This window comes from Catharus ustulatus, chromosome 5 (assembly GCF_009819885.2).
Source record: "Catharus ustulatus isolate bCatUst1 chromosome 5, bCatUst1.pri.v2, whole genome shotgun sequence".
NCBI lineage: Eukaryota > Metazoa > Chordata > Aves > Passeriformes > Turdidae > Catharus > Catharus ustulatus.
Genome location: NC_046225.1, coordinates 62386917 through 62407446, shown reverse-complemented (window position 1 = coordinate 62407446; position 20530 = coordinate 62386917). Strand labels below are relative to the sequence as shown.

Genomic DNA, 20530 nt, shown 5'->3' with positions numbered 1-20530 from the left:
AGTACAAACACTTCTGCTGACTTCAGAGGAGGTACAGGGGTGTAAATGAAAAATCGATGGAAACAGTTACTCCTGCTAGATCAGACAGCACAAAAAAGTTTAATTTTGTTTCGTACTGAGTCCTTACCTAGACTGTATTGTGTAGATGTGAGGGAGCAGAACGGTCAGGATTCTGTACCATCAAGCCAGAGATAACATCAGGCTTGGGCTGATAGTTAAAAGCACTACTCTGTATGGCCTCAAGGCTGTTCTCAAATAGTATTAGCCAAACATAAACCCTCTACCATCTTGTGTGTGATAGAAGCATTTACAGACTCAGTATTTGGTTAGAGCTCTAGTTGGTGAGTTTGTTTACTGGGGAACTCGTTGAAGACTTTTCAAAATGAAAAGCCATGTTGCACAGCTTTGATATTGACAGTGTTGAACCACATTTTCAGTGCAATCTTTCATTCATGCTTATGAATTTAGATGTTGTTCCAATTTATTTTTTTGTAGGCCTCAAATTCATACAAGCATGTGCCTAGTTACAGATTATGTCTGATGCATACTGACTTAAGTGTAGTGTAAACATTGCTCAGTTACTTAAACACTTCTCTAAATCAGGGCCAAATTGCAGTTTTTTAGTAAAAAAAGGGATGGGATGACACTGAAGTTACTGTTTCTGTATGTGAGCTGTGGATGTTTCTCTTCGTATTGTCAATTCTAAATAATTTCAGAATCATATAGAATGAAGTATATTGAAGCACATACTTACAATTAACGTGTTACAGTTTAAGAAATATGAAAATCAATACTGACTCTAATGCTGGATGTGTGTTCTATGTTTGAACTGGGACTTCTCTGGTAAACTGGTAGTCCCTAACTCTTTTCACTGATGGTGCATTTTTGTAAACAGTTTAGCTGGGAATATTTTTTTATCTACTCCAGCAGATTATACATTGTTTTGATAAAATATTTATCATATCTACATTGGAATGTAAATATTTTAAAACTACATCTGACTGAGGTTTATTTTCAAAACCACTTATTTCTTTCCCATAATTTTGCAATACAGTGTTAAAATCCTTGTGATAGCTGGTGCTTTAAGTCAGATCTTTTTTCATCGTGTACACGTGGAAAATTTTTGTATCATTTGTATCACACTAACCTATTCCACAGAACAAACTTTGTTTTTCCTGTTTTGTCAATAATAAGGAAATGACAGTTCTCATTTTGTATTCAAATGGAATTATATTTTTTTAGATGGGTACTCTAGAGGGTTTTTTTTTTTTCCGCTTCATATACTTTGATGCCAAACCTAACAGTGCTATTTGCATTTTCAATGGTGAAAATAGTTTCCATTTTAAAATTATAGTGTATCATATACAATAAATACTGAAATGGTTAACACAAAAACCCAGTGGTTAGCATTCCTTTGTTTAAATTCCTTCAGTCCAGGTTACTGGTCAAATTAATTTTGTTTCCATAGAAGCTACCAAATAAATAGTTTCGAATTTGCTTTGTAAGAGTTGTCACTGGCAGAATCAGAACATTGCTCGTGAAAACTGTACCGGGGGGATGGGGAAGTGTTGCTGCTCAGCTTTGTGAACCCTGGGTGGTTTAAGGATACTAGTAATGCTTGTCTTCTGTAAGAAAGTTTGCTGTTTACTTTAGTAAACATCTGCAAAGCTCTGTATGTCACTGCCATAATCTGTTATCTAAATTGTTAAGCCTTGGGTTTTTTTAAGGTTTTTATTTTTAATTTTTTTTTTTGTTTCAACACGAAAACCTGTTGTATGTTAAGTTGTATTGTGGTTATGAAATTCTTAAAGCAGGTTATGTCATCGTTTTTTTTAATGAACTCTGCTAAACTCTATTTTAGCAGCTTCTGTTTTGTTACTTTTATCAGATAAAATTATGTCAATTTCCTTCAAGTTTAATGCTTTCATCAGTTAGAGAGAAAATAATTTGCAGTGGATGTTTTCTTCCCTTTTGATGCAACATTGAGAAATAAAAAGGTTGCAAGAAAATAACAATCAATTGTTAAATTTTTTTAGAGCTAGTTTGTGCCACTACATAATAATGTCATAAATTGGGTTGGAATGTTGTGGTTTTGGGCTTGAGTGGTTTTGTTCTTCTTGTTCCTATTCTATAAGGATAAAGTAACGAAAGTTCCTTTTTTGGTATATTGCAATATTATTTGGTATATTACAATAACCTAAGTATATAACCTAGGTATATTACGTAACCTAAGTCAAACTTCTGAGTGAGGTTGGGAAGATTATCGATGCTGTGCAGAAAAATCCCTTCATGTGCATATGGAATGGTTTGCCTTCGTATACACACAGAACTTAGCTGGGCTTCCAAAACTTACATTGTGTGAATGAATATTTCTGCATTTTTTTTCTGGAAAAATAATCACATTCTCATGTTTATTGCTCATACACACTGAAGCGTGTTTTCTTGCTGATTTTGAAGTACATCTACTCTTCCTGCTTACAATTTTTATTTCTACATTTGCACCTGATATGAATTTAAAGTGACTGTTTGCATAATGGTCCTATTACATAAGTGAAGGCTCAGGTATGGAATACAAGTATCTGCTACTTTAAACTAAATAATAAGTACTCATTGAATAATAGAATTTACATAATTACAGTCAGCTTTAAAATCTCCAATACCTATAAACATCAGCTGACATTAACTTCAGTGGCAGCTGAGCACAGCTTGTTGTTGAGCAAACATGCACACCACATGAAATTGTTAGACAGTGAGAACTCTGACACACAGGGTTTCATGTGTATTTTTAAAAGCAAGAATATTTATTTAATGACTGTGGTATTGTGCTGGTATACTTTATTGGGTTTTGCTACTTAATGGAGTTTCAGTGACATTTAGGTAAGCAAGGGAGAGTTTCATTTTCATCTTAAAGCAAGGGCAAGTTTCATTTTCATCTTAAATTAGAAAGTAGAGTACAAGATAAGCAAATTGGTCATTCATTGTCAAGATACCAGGAGTTGGCCTCAACACCTTCCTGTGAATTATAAATTGATATATTCTTTACTTATATCCTCAAAGTGAAAATGCAACAATCAAATAATAGAGTAGATCTGAAAAATGCTTCATTATGTTATGGGGAGCTCCTTGCTCAAAAGGTGAATCTGATTCTTGAGACATTTAAATAAGTGTTCTATTTATATCTGTGCGGATAAATCAGTAACAATAAGGCAGAAAACGTCAGCGTGACTTGAATGGATGTGAGAGGTAGCATTGTTCTCTGTGGTTTCCTGACTGATCCTTTCCGTCAATGAGTGTTATGGGAACGGATTTGTAGAAGTCAATGATCTCTTCCACGGAATTAAATTTCTGGGGGGGGAAAGACAGTAATCAGTGATGGAAAATGAAATTGCTAGATGGTTTAATCTATAACATTAAAAGACTTGCAAATGAGAGTATTAAAAACAGGTAACATTTTGCATGGAATTATGATTAGATGAAAGCAGTTCTACAAGGAAAAGCACCATATTTTGATCCCCATATTTCTTTTTTGTATCTCTGTTGTGTGCAGTACAAAGCAACTAGCTCCTTAGGGCAAAAAGAGAGCATGTCTAAACCCTGGTAATGCAGTATCACATATAAAAGATTGTGATGCCAGATGTGATGATAGATCTTGAAATGATGGAGCAAATATAAATTGTTACTAGCTTTTTCCTGCCACAAGTTACACATAATTAGCAGTACATGATGTTTTACACTGTGAGTTTCAATGTATCTTATTAAATGTACACTTTGTTCTCCCATTCAGTTTATTAAGTTGCTATAGAATCCCTTTGAAGCATGGAACAAGAAACACCTTGTTCTCTCACACCCAAAAAAATGACAGTGTCTAAGCAACTTCCGAAGTGATAAAGGTCTGGTTCAAGGTTGCTGATCTGATCAAACAGCAGCAGAAAGCTATCCAAGGTGTTTATTCTCATCTGCCCTAGTGGAAGAATAACACTCCAATGATTAGCAGTCCTTCAGTTTAAATAGTTCTCTTCCCTGTGTGCACCTTCTAAGCTCTCATCAGACCACAAGCTTTCATCATACCTGTTTTCCTCTTGAGCTGGTCTTTGTACTCATTGGTATTAAACCACCAGAACTGCACACAGTAATGAAAGCTTACTTTGACATTATTACTTATCACCTATTTATATAACATTTACTGTAAGCATGGTTCTTCATTGTACACCTGGTCGTGTCTCATGGTAGTGTCTCTCACCCCCGCCTGATTCACGCCTAGTTTATAACAACAGAATCTGATTAAGGATGTGATTTGGTGAAACTGTTCCTGTATTAAAATGAAAACTACTTGGTCTCAAAGCCAATATGGTAATTTTAAAAAGTTTGTTTTACTTCATATGCATTTGTTTTACTTCTCTGTTTTGTCTTTGCTTATGTTCAAAGTCACTGTTGCTACTGAAAACTGAGGCAAAACCGTGGTTGGTATTTCATGCCTTGTGAAAGTAATCCTTACTTTTTTTATTCTAAATTAACTCTTCCAGCACCAGCTCTTTTCCTGTTTTTGAATGTTTTCTGTTGTTTGGGAAGTCAAAAGTACTATAACTGTTCATCTGCTTTGGCAGTTTAATTAGGCTTCACTAGGTTAATGCCACATTGTTCATTTTTCTAGCTCTTTGGTAATGAGTGAAAAATGTCTCAGTTTTATGTCCTCAACTCTTTTAATGGAGCTCCACCTTTTGTTAGGCATAATGACATCTAAAGACATATAGATGAAGAAAATTCAGTATTTGATTTGTTTCACTGTGTGAAGAATCTCAGCCCATCTCTGCTGTTGTAGGAATTTTCAATCTGCAGGTCTCCAGTCTGTTCTGGGGAGGTGGGAATAGGGTCTCAAGGGCTGCTCATGAAAGGTGTAGTCCTGAATTGTGTTGGGAAGGTGGGAACTGTGGTCTGTGTTGCACATCCTGAATGAGACTGTTCATCCCTGAGCTGTCATTTAAGCGGTGGACAAGATGCTTATCTTCTAAGCATCTCTCAGTTGAAGGTACTGGCTCTTTGTTGTGCCTCTTTTCCTGGCAGTAACTGTTGACATAATACCATCAGTGGGAGTTACTCCCTAAGTGGAAGTGCTCCCTAAGCTGCTTGGACGGGCCAGGCCAGTTTGGTGGCTGCTGAAGGTGGGTGCAGCTAATCCACTTGTCTCACATGGAAATTAATCAAGTGAAATGCTGTGACTGATAGTTTGAAGATGAAGGGTAGCTGCAAATGCAGTGGTGAGGATGGAGAAAGTATCTGTGGCTGGAACAAGGAGATCCAGAGATACACACCAGGTTCTGCTTTAAACTTCTTTGTAAAGCAGACACCAAGTTGAAGTGGTGCCTACTTCTGCCTTTCATTTTTATGCATTTTTCACTGCATAGGGAGTTGAGATTGATGCTACAGACCTGCTAAAACCATGTATTTTGAGTGTGGCAGATTGGTTTTGAAAAGGAGATAAGAAAAATATGTACATTTCATATAATGATCAGCTTTAAATATGAGCAAGATTTGTATTTCATCATTTTCAAAAGAACTGTGCACATGAAAAAAGCTAGTGTTACAGGGATCTCTGGATCTTTAATAGCGAAATTACCTGGGTAGAGGAAGACAACAACCAAGTAAAGGGTGCTCAGTGTAGCAGTTTTGAATGTAAATTCCTCAATTCCATGTATGCGTCATTTGGGGATCTGCTCTTTATAGCTTTGTAATTAGTATATTAAATATGTACATGGGTGTGAACATCTGTGGCTAAATAGCTAGCAAAAGATGTACCTCCACTAAGAGAGTGATTTTCTTTTTTTTTTTTTACCCTTCTATTTATTATATTAGAGTTTGATACTACTTTAACTGCATGGAACTTCAGATACTTTTACCATAAAAATCTGATGATCAGCCCCTTTTTTTCCCCTTTATGACCTTATAGGGCTATATGGGAACTAATGATAAAAGTACTCATGAGAATTAAATGAAATACATTTTAAAAAATAACTGTTAATTTTAAATCTCATTTGATGATATAATATGCTAACAACTTTTAGGCTGTATAGTAAAAACTGAAGGTTGCAATAAAATAGGGAAAACTTGTGTTTCTAATGGATGAAAATAGACTAATTCAAAAGTGAAAACAAACTGCAGAAAATCTTAAGACCAAACCTCTGAATAAAATCACCAGTTGGGGAAAAATGCAATAGGTCTGCACATGTTTGCTGGTGTTTAATTTTTCTCTGGCTGATGAAGAGGGAATATTCAGCTAATCTAGACAGAGCAGCAAGGTCTGGCTGCACTGCAAAATGTGGTGTAACAAAGGGTATCCAAGCAGAGGGACAAAGCAGAGTGCTCTGGAAAGCATTTTAAGAAGTTACAGGCAGCAATTGGCTGTAATTCACAGCCTTACAAAATGTTTTCACCTTCTTTGGAAAAAATCCTCAGATGAGCTGCAAAACTGGAGGTGACAGTTTTCAAGAATGAGCCTTTTTGGGGAATGCTTTCAGACTGCCTGAGATGGAAGAAGCTCTTCTGAGCATATTTGTGCCACTGATTGTTCATTACTGCATATGTGCTTTGTGCCCAGTTCTGTTTTCGTGTCTACTGCTGAGAATAATACATAGGAGTGGAAGATTGCCACGTTTGTGATTCGCTGGTACAACGAGAAAGAATCCTTAAAGAAGAAGGCATGAGGTAGGCAGTCATGATTACAGATTTGGCCTGGCAGAGCTACGTCTTGGATGCACTGTGTGTTGTTAACTACATGCTTGGAATCCTTACTTTGAAGTTGTACTTTGCAATTTGACTTGTCAGTCCAGACCCACTGTTTAAGATACATACTGTCTGTGCAGAAGTTGGAACAACAAAGTCATATATTTTGGTATTTCCTGAGATGGGAGCGATTGTGTTCTCCTTCCTTTTAGTTCAGTAAAAGTTGTTCATGTACTGTTCAAGTAATTTTCCAGTTACCTTAATTGTTATAGCTGTTAACATAATGAAAATTTAGTCCTATGTCTTTATTCTCCAGTGAGAATACACATATAGTACATTATGCTGTAATGTGCCTTATTTTCTGTCACTGTTTTTGTTCTGAGCCTATTTGTATTAGGGCCATTACAGGAAGACTAAACAATGTCAGAACCATGGAAAACTAAACTTGCTTTCTCCTGAGTCGTACTAAAACTCCAGGAAATCAACTGGGAGTTTCAGTTCAGAAATGCAGCCAATCCTTTGCAGAAGACTGATGGTTACTACAGCAGCACCAGGATGATGGTTCCTGCAGTTCTTGATTTGTGCAATCACTCAGCTTCCAAACTGTTTCACTGTCCTTGCATAATGAAGGATTTTTTTCCCCCCTTTATCATTAAACTAATGTCCCTAAAGAACAACTTGCCAGTAAACCTTGTTCTTGTGAAAGCTCAGGAATCCTATCACTTGTTTTCTAATAAAAATTCTAATATAAATTTTGGACCCATCAAATGCCTTAAATCAGCTTGGATCATTTGTGATTTCAGGCTTTTAAAAGTCTATCTGTACAAAAGGTAAGTTCTGAGTATTGATACGCATGAAAAGGATGTAATTGAAGATTCAGCTACAGAGTCTTTGCTGTTTCACCTGAGTTGGATTTGTGTCAGTGATTTAAATAGTTAATCCATAGGAGGTTGTTGCTTTGCTTTTTTGCTCTGCAGCTGAGCATTCTTTATGTCATATTTTTCTTGTTTTATATATGTTTTGGGGTTTTTTTGTTTGTTTTGCAAGTATCACATTTTTATAGAGTTGACTTTTAATGTTTAATTTTTTGTTGTGTGAAAGACTTGCAAATACAGTGTTTATTATTTAACCATATATGCAGAATGAGAATTAGACTCTTATCATGACTATAATTGAATTTAATTATGTAAAAAAGCATTGCTCATCTAAAGGAATTTTCTAATTGAAATTTACCATATCTGAAAGACTGATTGCTGGGGACCCAGATGATTTAATTGCTTCTGAATATCCATGACAACTGTTGTCCTATTGTTTCATAGCATGAGATCCTGCTGTCACATATATGGAGCTGTCTATATTTGAAAATGCCTCCTTAAATTATCATGAGTTTAAAAATATGCTAAAATAATATGTATACCAGAAAAGGTAAAACTTCTCTTTCCTTTTTACTTTGCAGGTGTTACTTACAGTAGACAGAACTATTGTAAATAATTTCACGATTATAAGCTGCACCTTTTTGACTAAAATTTTGCTCCCACCCCGGAAATGCGGCTTACACTCAGGAGTGGCCAATATATGAAAAAAGTTCTGAAATTTCCAAACCCGGAAGTGCGAACCAAGGTGCCGAGCCAAGCACCTGCCATTAAAACCCGGGATTGCGTGATTGTTACAAATTGATTACTCTGTTGCGTGGCGGATGGAGGTGGGCTCCATGCCGGCAGCACGGCGGGGAGGCGGGGGGCTCCCTCCTGCCTCCCGCCACTGCCGTGGGAGCAGGTGGGCTCCATCGCCACCGTGGGAGCGGGCGAGCTCCGTCCCTGCCGGCCGCCGCGGGGCAGTGTCAGGCCGGGGTGAGTGAGCCCGGCAGCAGTGGCCAACCCTGAGCGGCCCCTCTGTGTGACAGTGCCGAGCTGGGCCACCTGGCCCCATCAGCAGCCCCGAGTGGGCCGAGCCCGCCCAGCCCCGAGCCAAGCCAGTAAACCCCGCAATCCTGCGATTCTGTTTCTAATTGGCAACTTTGTTGCACGTAGGTCCTTGCTGCGAACAACAGAGCGCCTTATAATCAGATGCAGCTTATATATGGACAAAGACCTAAACATTGCCGGCACCCGGAGGTGTGGCTTGTAATCAGGTGTGGCTTGTAATCGTGAAATTACTGTACTTAGGAAATTTTTACATTACAGTAATTTCACAACTATAAGGCTTACTGGATTATAAGGTGCACTTCCAGGTGTCGGAAAAAATATCCAAACATTTTCAGTATATAAGGCACACCAGATTATAAGGCACACCTTTTTTTCCCAGCGACCATCCGTCCACAACAAAGCAGCCAATAAGAAACGTAATAGTGCGAACCCTGCCAAGCCGCGCGGCCCCACCCCAGCCCCGCTGAGCTGCGCAGCCCTGCCCTGGCCCCGCCCTGGCTGAACTGCACGGCCCCGCACGGACCCCACGGGTCCATGCCACCCACCCCTGGCCCTGCTGAGCCACGTGGCCCCGCCCCGACCCTGCCAAACCACGCGGCTCTGCCCTGGCCGAGCCGCACAGCCCTGCCCCAACTAGCTTAGCTCGCTGCTCACACTTCTGGGTTGGCAGATTTCTGAACATTATCCATATATAAGGCGCACTGAATTATAAGGTGCACTTCTGGGTTCGAACCAAAATTTTAGGCTTTAAGATGTGCCTTATAGTTGTGAAATTACTGTAATTTAAATCTGAATTTGAGCATGGTACACAAAATTTGGTTTTAAATTATTATGAAGCTGCTTGAAACTTGAGACATACTTAAAATGAGGGTATTGTGAAAGAAACTTTAATGAAACAACAAGTTTGTTACGTGGGAGAGTTTGTTACTAATGTTTAGTATTAAGAGCTTGTGAAGTCCGATATAAAAGCTATAGGCTGTAAGGTCAGATGGGATTTTACTTACACACTCTCCTCTGAGCCCTGTTCCCAATGCGTATTGTTGGCTTTCTTCCAGAAAACGGACTTTGATGTTGTATACTCTTCTTCCATAATAAACAACCAAAACGTATGGTTCAGCCTTTGATTTCTTTGAACAATCTCTAACCAAGAATGTCTCGTCCTATATGATACAGATTTAAATTATGGATTGTATGGTTAGTTCACAACAAAACTTGTAAGCCTTTGTGGACAGCTTACAGAAATTTTCCCCCAAGAGTTTACATCCCAGGTTTTGAGATAAATGGTACTTACAAGGTTTTTCTGTAGCAGTATCTTCTCTGCTTTATGGCGATCATATTCTCCAACGTACCATTCACATTTGTTTAAATCCTTAATTTTAAGATCGCGTAATCAGTGTATGGAAATAAACAACAGCTGGCAGAAGCAAAACCAGATTCTATCTGATCTGCATTTAAAGGACATTCAGCACAGTATATAATGGTAATGCATCTATATTGTTAGGAAGTTTTAGTCAAATTGGACATTTAAATTCTTATCCATGGTTTCAAGAGCTCATATTGGACTTTCTCAAAGGTGCTGACCACCCACAGCTTTCAGAGGGGGTCAGGGGTTGTGCCGTACAGTTTTTATCCTGTTTCCTGAAAACTTGTCTTTTTATGTAGCAAAGCTGGTCTTTACCTTTTCAGTGGGTTGAGATTGCATTTCCTGTTCCACAAGCAAATGTTTTGATTTATTTTTGCATGTTGCATATGATGGAGGAGGTGGTGGCTTCTTTACTGTCAAATTATCCACACTTAATGTGGAACCTGTAAAAGTAAATTCAGAAGGAAAAAAGTTGCATCCTTAGAAGTTATAATTTTACACTATGTTTTACTTAATAATTTTGAGAATAGTATTTTTAATTTAGAGTATTGTGATATTAAACTTAAAAATTCAGAGCTGTCAGTTATGAGTGGTCTTGTGCTAATGCAGCATCAGTGATTTCAGATTAATGCCCCCAGAGATTTAACACATTAGTTTCCTGATGGTTTTTAATTTACTTCAGTCTGACAGGCTATTATGCACATAGCAAAATAATAAGCTCTTAATAAAACAGCAAATGCTAAATAAAATACTAAATATGGGATGAGGATAATGGTTCATTCTGTTCTACTTTCACCTTTTGAGTCCCTTTTGTTTGCGTTGGATTGCAGGTGCTGTTATGTTGGATCATATTAAAGCCCCTCACTATTAGATTGCCAGCTAGCATTGTTTCTACCCAGCTGTTGAAACCTCAAATGATTCAGAAGTTCTGCCATGCTGATGAATTTCAGTCTGCTCCGTGACTTGTTTCAATTAACGAATTCAGGACCAAGTGGTGAGATTGCTCTCACATTGAGGAAGTGGTGCTGGTCTTTGGCTGCGTGTGCCTGCTCCATACAGTGCTGCTGGTGCAGCCTGGAATTGCTGAAACCTTTCTCCCAAAGCAAATGTGATTTGCTGTCTGCAGTTTAGGGCTACCCTTTACTAACTAGACCCAGCTACCCAGGTCTCTGTGGAGCTGAACAAGTGCAGTGGGTGGGTCAGGAACACAAGAAGTTGTGTAATATGGGAGGCTTGGACTGACTCTTGAGTATGCAGCAGAAGCAGAAACAGCCTGGAAAAAGCAAGGGCTTCCTTTCAAGGTAAAGATCAAATGTGATTTTCAGATATGTGACACAGGGAAAAATTGTTAATTGAAGATAAAAACCCACCATATCCTGTTGTACAACAGAAAACAGTTCTGTGTGTTTCATGCAATGTTGGTGGGAGAAATGATCTAGTGTCCATTTTAAAAGTAGATGAGCGAAATCTGGTTATCAATGGCTTCCATCTTTTTCTTCTGGTTACTGTCACCCAAGTGCTGTTTGTCAGGGGTGTATTTCATTGTGCTTTATCTGTTCCTGCTTTATTATCTGTTCCTAGTTTATTATTGTTATGCTGGTATGCAGCATATGACAATATTAAATTTTACTAGGAAGTCTTTCTTTTACAGAGGGGAAGCCATTTTCACTGCATTTCACTGTTCCATTTATATATGTACTATGTTCTGATGTATAACTGCATTACTTTTGTTTTTAAAACAAGATCCACTGATAGCAGTAGACAAAGAACCCTGATCTCCAGTAGGCAATCAGTCTGTTCAGTAATGAAATCTGTTCAAAGGGTCTGGTACAGACATCAACCTTTTGTTTCTGCAATCACTTTGAGCTGTCAAAATGTGAAATACTCTTACTGTTCAGCTTATTGGATCGTGATTTTTAGCATTTTCACATTGCATTTTTAGGGGCTATCCCCAGAATTTTCGTTTTGTTTTGTTTTGTTTTGTTTTGTTTTTTTTAAGAGACCTCACTACTAGGACCATAGTTACTTTGTGACCTGTGCTGTGTATATTTTGCAGATTTTTTTTGTGGTGTGTCTTAACTAACGTGTAGAACAAGAAGGGTAAAATTCTTTTGCAATGCTTATATACCAAATCTGACTGAGATGGAACTAAAAACAGTTTGTCAAGAAATTAGATTTAACAAAATTAATATTTGTTCTTAAAATATTTTTTAAGCCAAGTATAGACTTTAAAGGCAATTGTAGGGTAGCAAGGGAAAGGCTACTTATTTGTTCTCTCCCTGTTGCTTCAGGGGGGCAAGGAATTGACAGAGGAAAAAGGTTACTCTGTTGTCCCAGAGAGCCTGAAGGAGCAAAAGCCCTGGTAGGGATGGCAGGAAGTGTCTGAAGTGGCAGCAGCAAACAGAGACCTAGATGAACTTTACAAATTATGTAAAGAAGGATTTTTAGTAGGTATCCAGAAGAAAGTGTGTGGAATTTCACCCCAGCACTAGAAGGAAGCGGCTCAATGGAGGGAACCCAGCAGGATCTGGGAGCTGGGGCCTGTGAGGCAAAGCTGGGGGAGGTGGGCTTGGATAGCCCAAAGTTAATTTGAATCCTACTTGATTTGAACAAATAATGCAGTCCATATGTTCTTTCTGGTGGTATTTGCTTTTACCGTAAGTTCGTGTTATGCACTCATAGGTTCTTGGCACAGCTTAGGGGTTTGTTTTTTTGATTAAATTGCAGAGGCAGTTACAGGAGAGTAAAAGTATGCTATGTAGTCAAGGACGGTAGGAAGTGCATTGAAAATCCTCAGTGCAGACATACAAGCATAGTAACCTGAATCTCTTTCTTACTCTTATTTTTCCATGTTTAGTTTGGCTTTCAAAGCATTCTCTGGTTCTTACCTGATCTGCAAATGTTTTTAGAGCTCCATGTACATTGAGGGCTGGGAAAAAGCAATGAATAAAAGTAATGTCAGAAAAATATTTCTTTTAGTGGCAGTGTAAGAGTCAAATTAGAAAGCAAAGCATAGCTGTGTTTCCTCAGAATACCCCTTCCTCTCACAGGCAGCTTTGGGCCTTCTCAGGTTTTGGGTGGTAATACTGTATTTAGTGTCTTTTGACAAATTTCCCTTATTTTCACAGCCATTTTTTCAAGTTGCATTAGAGTTTTGGGTTTTTTTTGCTCTCCATTAGAGTTCCACATTTTAATGGCGTATATAGTGAAGCACTGTCTGCTTTTGTTCACTGCTGATTTCAGCTGATGTTCCCAGTGCCTCTGTAGGAAGACCCAGGGAGCAGTTCTTCCCTGCCTGTTCTGATTTTCTAGACTGCTCCTGAGTGGCCAGTTAGTATTTTGTTATGTTACACTGGGAGAAATATTGACCAAATAACTTTACATGATACAAGCATAAGAAGAAACAGAATACTAGGGGTCACAAATATGGTCATATTTAGTCCATACAATAATTTTTATCACAGAGAAATGCCATTATTTTAAACAATGCTACATGAGAGATTCTGTGTTTGTCTAGGAACGATGTTAAATCATTCATATGCTTCTTATGCCCTCTCCTATATTTTTTGGTTTTGTTGCATATTTCAGGGGGCAAAAAAGAATGCAGGCAATTGGAAAGGAAAGATTTTTATAGCAAAGCCAGGCATGTATCCTTTGTAAATAAAAATAGAAAATGAGGGGGAGAGGAAATGCTGAGGCTGGAGATAAAGCTTCTTTATACAATATATTTAACACCCTATCACAGAAATAGTAGCAGAAATGTAATACAGCAGCATGCTATTAAAGATAAAAATTGGCTGTGCAATTACAATCGCTTGAAAGCAATTCCCAAAGATGGTTCTTGTCATACATCAGGGTAAAACATAATATATCACTGCATGGCATCTGAAAGTGGTATCATCTTGCTGTTATTGCATAGTGAAGTATAATTTTCTAGGGCAGAATGTTTAGTCCTTGAAGCATCCAGTACAAACTCATGAAATTCTTCTATTCTTACCTGGCTTCAGGAGTATGCTGTTGTGGTTGAAAAGATACTTCAGGTTTCTTCCCCAAACTTGTAACTATTCATAAAAAAATTAGAAATTAATATTTCCTCTTTTGTGTAACTGACAGCAACTAGCAACTACTAGATAAATTAAATAAATTCATAGATGAGGGTGATGCAGTTCAATAGAAAACCTTAAAGGGCTGTAATCAGTCTGGCTTGAATGAGTCAGCTAATGATTTCAGTGGGAAACATTTGGACTAGTACTGAATGTTACATGGGGGACGTTACAGGCTTTGCTGAGCCAAATATGGCTCAACAAAATTGTAAATAATGTAGAACGTTGAACTAAAAGTATGTGGAGAGTTCATAAATCCTTTTTATAGGACAGGATAGGCATTGAATTTGTTAAAGCAGTCAATTCTATTTCTTACTGAAAATCAAGAAATGGTGCCTTGATCCACAGAAGGAAATACCAGAGGAAATGATGAACTCATTAACACAAAGTGCAAGCAGCATGAAAGCCATGTAACCTGTATCTATCTTCAAAGTATTTTGGAGTCACCTTTGTCATGGACCTTTGCACACACAGATACAGTGAGTGGTTTAAGCCATTTTTTTCAAAGCTGTATGTATATCTAAAGAACTGAGATGTTTTTAAAACATTGGAGGTTTCAATTTTTACATATTTTTTAGCTTCAAAAGCCGAAAGCTTTTAAAAACCTTTATTTCAAAATTCTCCCCCTCAAGGGTAGAGCAGTAAGAGAGAGGGGTGATGTCCTCTGTGCAGATCTCTTTTGGATATCATTTTCTAGGTTTTTTAGGCACCAACACTCCTGTTTTCCCCAAAACCTTAAGACATTTGCTTAGGACAAGTGTGATACCCTGGCTCCCCAAATAGCTGTAGCTAAGGCCAAGTTAAGTTTCCTTTTTTTCCTACTACTCATCAGCAACTATTGAGGTCTGTCTAACTCTCTCCATTCTCAGCAGATGAATTCCTGAGGGAGGTCTCTTGTTTCAGCCAGAATTATAATGATAGAATATTTTAGTTTTAGATCATAAAGGAAAGACAACAAATGATCATATTATTGAATACTGACCTTGGTCTCTTCCAGGTACCTATATAAAATGAGAACATAGTAAATATTTTTCTTTGGATTTGTAATTTGAATTTATCCCAACAGACCCAACTATCCACCAGTTTAAAAATAATTTATAGACATTCAATCTTTAATACTTGATAATTTTGTAAAAACCTGGGCTGAATACTGATCTCAGTCTGCTAGCAACATTGAGAATTGGACTTTTTAGGGGTGTAAGTAAGCATTTAATGATGACTATTGTGTATCAATTTAACTTAACAATATGGTTTTCCATCATTGATCTTGTATTAAATCAAGATTGATTATGGTTGACTGGAGAGACACTATCCAAAGATGAAAATTAGTCACTTCTTTTCGTGCTCTTTATTTGACAGTACAATTATTTTTACTGTCATGGCAGATATTTCATTCAAAATCACTGTGTGGAGAGTCTTAATCCAGCATATTATGTTAAAAATAGGAATGATGGGTTTCCAAAGGTTGGAATTTGACTTCTGTATTTTGATTCACATATCAAAATGGTGGGAATATCAATTATTTTGTTTGTTAATTTGATGCATCTAAGACTGTAATACATGAATATTGAAAAGAAAAATAGTTTATTCTTTGTAGATGTTGCATTTTGAGCTTTCCTTATAAGTTACTTCCCCAATATTGTTTACCTATTACTTAGAAATTTCAAGTCTTATTCAGGCTGGCAGGTCCTAGTCCAAGCTCCTGCTTAAAGCATGGAGAACTGTGAGATGAGACCTGGTGTCTCAGAACTTTAACCAGCTGGGTCTGGCAAACTTCCCAGAATGCAGGTTTCACAGCCTCTCTGGGAAACCTCTTTCAATGTCCTCATAATTAATTTTTCTTCCTTATTTCTCATTGAAACCTTCATAATTTCAAGATTGTTGCCTTTTGTACTTCCACTGTACTTAGTAAAGCACCGTGCTCTGCCTTTTTGACAAACATCTCTCAGACTCTGACTGGCAGCTATTGTGTTCCGCCAGGGCTGTCCCCTCTCCAGGCAGAGGGAACCCAGTCCCACCAGACTCATTTCACAGGGCAGGCACTGCAGGTCCTGGCTTCCTGGTGACCCCGTGCTGACCTTCTCTGCTCTGTCAGCTTCAGCCTTGAGCAGTACTCCAGGTGTTGTCCACTGAGTGATGAGTAAAAGGGAATAGTCCCTTCCCTTGACCTCTTGGCAGTGGTTCTGTTGACTCAGCTTGATATGCTGTTGGTCTTTATGGCTACCAGGGATACACCAGTGGCTCATGTTCAGCCTTTGTCCCCAGGTCCTTCTGAACTGAGCAGAGGGTTTGGTTCACTCTTGGGTAGCATTTTGCCTTTGTCCTTTCCACTTTCAAGAGGCTCCTCAGTATTCTCTCCTGCAGCCTATCTGGGTTATGGTGAAGAGTAAACCTTCTCTCAAACCTATTGACCTGCTCTTCAATGTCTGAAACCCTGACAAGGGCACATTGTCTTCTCCTCCTCCAGGTCATACTGAAACTGTTTAGGCCTTCTTATCTATATGAATGGGAAGTGATCAAAATTAAATTTTATCTTTTCAATGTCATGACACACACAATATTTCTCCTTAAGATGTAGCCAAACTAAAAGCCTGTTAAGAGATGAAGTATTTGTGCAGCTGTACAGTGTCCAACCAGAAATATTAATTAGAGCTGTAAGATATTTATTTTTCTTAGGAGTGTTTTCATATTTTATTTGTAATGAGTCAGTATCCAGGACAAGACTAAGTCCTTTTTTTTTTTTTCTTTTTTTTAAATGTTATCCTTCTTGCCAATATAGAGCTTTTTAAAGCGTTAAGTGTTGATTAAAATATTGCTATCAAACCATGTTTTTGTCACTATCTTTCAAACTAAAGAAGCTTCTAACCAAGAGGAGAGAGGTTTGGGGCAGCCTTCTGATCAGAACTGTGGAGAAAGAAAACTCAATTGATTTAAAAGTTAGCACAAATCTACAGACTTGTCTACAACCTGCTGTAGAAGGAACAGTTGGGATTAACTACTATAGATTCCTTTCTTCTGTTCCTTCTAATAAGAAAACAAAAACAATTCAGTAGGAGCACATTAGTGCAGGAACTAAAGCATTCAGTGAGAAGCTCAAAATGCTATAAATTATAACCTCTTTCCAAATTTTACAAACACTGCATGATTGTAGGGACTATATCTCTTAATAAGTTTTATGGGAAACCACTTGTCGTAACTAAGCTCCCTTATTGCTAAAACCATTTCCTCTGCTTTGCTTCATTGGTCTGAGTAGAAAGTGAGTGGGGAAGGAGAGGCAAAAGGGAGCTGGGGGATAGCAGGGATTGTTAAAACTGGATTTAAAAGTTGTCTATTTTTGTTTCATATTGAAATTGGTCATCTTATATTTGAAGTATTTATATTACATTAATGCTATTACACTCCTCTATTGGCCTTACAATTTCAGTTTTCTGTTTGTAAAAATGTATGTAGAATCTCTGTTTGAAGGGGACTGTCTCCTGCTGCTCCCTCTTCACAGGCATCCACATCAGGCAGTTAGGAGATGCTTTACGTGAATAGTTGGACAGGTAACTATGTTTTTATTTCTGCAAGCAAATTCAGAAACTTATCCCATTCAGGAAGTAGCAGTATTGAAATTGCAACACACATTAAAGATGGACACTTTTATGACACAAAGCTGATGTTACTCTTGCAGGTTTTTATAAACTAATAGGCTAAAATAGTATTAGAAGAGAGGCTGTGGAGCTGTGAAATGTGTTTGGCTTTTATGGTTCTCAAACATACAAAGATGAATACTTACTATATTTGATTCTCTAACAGATGAATGTCTGGAAAAGAAAGAATAATATGCAAATCATTTAATTATAATAATTAAAATAAAAGTCACTTTGACTACATCATCACTGGAAACTAAGATCCCTTGACAAGGGAAGGATTTTGTTATTGCTGGAGAAGTTCAGAGGCTGGTTATTTTTTACACAAATTATTTTCAGGAGGAGTATCTTGTACTTCCTTAGAAAATGAATAGTGTCCACTGAATTCATTATGGTAAAAGACAATTTTGTTAAGGATTTATATTGGGAGGAGGGGAAAAAGAGGAATATCAACTTCAGTACATTTCATCTCATGCCAAAGGGTCTTATCACACACTTTAGAGTCAGCTATAAATGGAAGTAAGTTCCTTGAAGATTGAAGAATTTAATAATTGAAACACTCATAGCTGAAATGGAGAGTACAGCTGAAAGGAAGTGCAAACCAGAGAAAGATGAGTGGAGAATGTTCCTCATGGCCCTGATTAAGTAGGTGATAAGGTATTTCTCTGCCTCCTCCTGATATGCCTGATCAACAGGAGTATCTTCCTTTCCTGGGAAGGAAATATTCTCCCTCCAAAAAAAAAAAAAAAAAAAAAAAGGACAAGACATTGAGTCTGACATATTTTGTTAGATGTTTTGGTTATGATGAAAGCTTATGCTTTTTAGCAGCATGTATCTCCTAATAAAAGAGACAGGACCAGATTTTACAAGCTACTTAGCAACATAAGGTGTGAATAAGCATCTAGTAGCTTTTGGAAGGCTCTGAGATTTAGTCCTTGTTTAGCCTATCTCCTGACTGAAAAAATATGACAGTGAGATATTTGGATAAATCAGCCAGAAGACAAAAGGAAGATCTGGTATAGGAAACCCTGGGAGCTATTTTTCAACAGTGACAAGGGCTCTCTTCCTCATGTCTATGTTGAAAACATCCATCAGCACGGAGGCCCAAGGCAAGAAATTTGGAAATTATCTGTATTATTCAAGAAGGCTAGGAGAAAGGAGCGGAACTGTTTTGGTTTGGATAGTTGTTTTTGTGTTCATTTCTTCAATTTTTTAGCTTGGTCTCCAGGGCCATTACTTAATGTGTGAAAGCCTATATTCAGGATGTTGGGTGTGTGGTAAAGTTCCATGACATTAAAGATGTGCTTGCAGGGCTGGCCTCCACCTCCGAGGGACATGGCCCTTGCATGGCCTGCAAGGTTCAATCACACCAGAGCTTCTAAGATGCATTCCAGGACCCTGCACTTGCCCATTTTTTATGAAGCTATTTTTAGGCGTGTATAAATAATGATGTGTTAAATTTTATAAGTCTTCCAAATTTTGTTGGAAAACAGGACTTGTGCTTCTAAATCACATCTGTGGTTGGACAGCTTTGCTTACAGTCTAGCAAAGGACTGTAAGCTGTAGTGCCTTATTCCTACCCTGTGCAACTCATATGCATATTTGCTCCTTAAAGCTGTAACTGGACTTAGGACAGGTGAGAAATATTTTGAGGGAAGTGCTTGTGGGAAATTTTTACCTTCCCCAGATAGTGTGTGATCTTATTCTGTGGCACTTCTATCTTACTCATGTGATAAAAATGCCTAGTAAAATAGGCATGACGTGTTTATATTACAGAATTTGGCTTTATAATAGGACCTTTTAAATCCAAGTGCTCTGCATGCTGATATCTGCTGGCAACAGGGATTATAACATTTCTCACAAAGCTTTCAATCTGTGCTGTCCTACCAAGGGAGGGGATCAGTCGTGGGATTTGGAACTTTGAAGCTCTATGTCAGGTCCTGTGTCTGAATACGAATCTACATCATATTGATAAAATGTCTTAGCAACCAACAGCTTTTGGGACCTAATCCATGAAAGAATTTAAGCACCATTCAGGAAAAAAACCCCACCCCAAAAACCATAATTAGAGCTCACTCATTAAGAATATACAGTAATTTCACAACCATAAGGCGCACCGGATTATAAGGCGCAGCTCTGGGAGTCAGCAAATTTCACAACTTTGTACATTATATAAGGCGCACCGGACTATAAGGTCCACTTTTTCTTTGCCGCGAAGATCCATGCTGCTCTCAACAAAGTAAGGAATTACAGTAATTTCACGATTATAAGCCGCACTTAGTATAAGCCACACTTCCGGGTGCCAGCATCTTTTCATTCTTTGTCCATACATAAGCCGCACCTGATTATAAGCCGCACGTTACAATACAGAGTGTGATAAAAGGTATCTATTCTATCACCATCTGTTGAGGGTGGGGGCAGTGATCCTTATCTCCGTGGGCAGATATTCTGCTAATGGGCCATCCATTGAAACCAGGCAGGGCATTGTTCTTTATCTTTTCACAACCCATCCTTCCTCCAGCGAGTAATTTTCTGCTAATGGCCGTTGAGTCCCACTGTGTGACTGATAAAATTACTGCATCCCATTGGAAGTTGCTCCAGCCAGGGGGAAGAGCCCAACATTTCTTACCAAGATAAAAACAGAGGTTTTGGGACACTAAGGGAGCCCCTTTCTCCATTGGACTCCAGAGGAAAACCGGATTTCTCCACATCACCACTGGACCTCCAGAGGGAAACTACACCTTCTGCAGGAGCACTGCTCCAACTAAATCACATCTGTCACTGCAGGAG

The 20530-nt window shown here is 38.1% G+C and overlaps 1 protein-coding gene across 2 annotated transcripts in view; it reads right to left on the bottom strand.

The window, feature by feature from the left end:
• Nucleotides 1–170: 170 nt before the first annotated feature.
• CLNK (cytokine dependent hematopoietic cell linker) overlaps nt 171–20530 on the bottom strand; it is a 40175-nt gene continuing 19815 nt past the window's right edge. For both annotated transcript variants that reach the window (XM_033059824.2, XM_042779263.1), the window contains 8 exons: nt 17887–17914; nt 15091–15109; nt 14003–14066; nt 12894–12934; nt 10321–10448; nt 9934–10011; nt 9647–9802; nt 171–3345 (listed from right to left, as the gene is read on the bottom strand). In XM_033059824.2, the coding sequence (XP_032915715.1) occupies nt 3217–3345; nt 9647–9802; nt 9934–10011; nt 10321–10448; nt 12894–12934; nt 14003–14066; nt 15091–15109; nt 17887–17914 (643 nt within the window). In that variant the 3' untranslated portion in view covers nt 171–3216. The remainder of the gene's footprint in view (nt 3346–9646; nt 9803–9933; nt 10012–10320; nt 10449–12893; nt 12935–14002; nt 14067–15090; nt 15110–17886; nt 17915–20530) is intronic.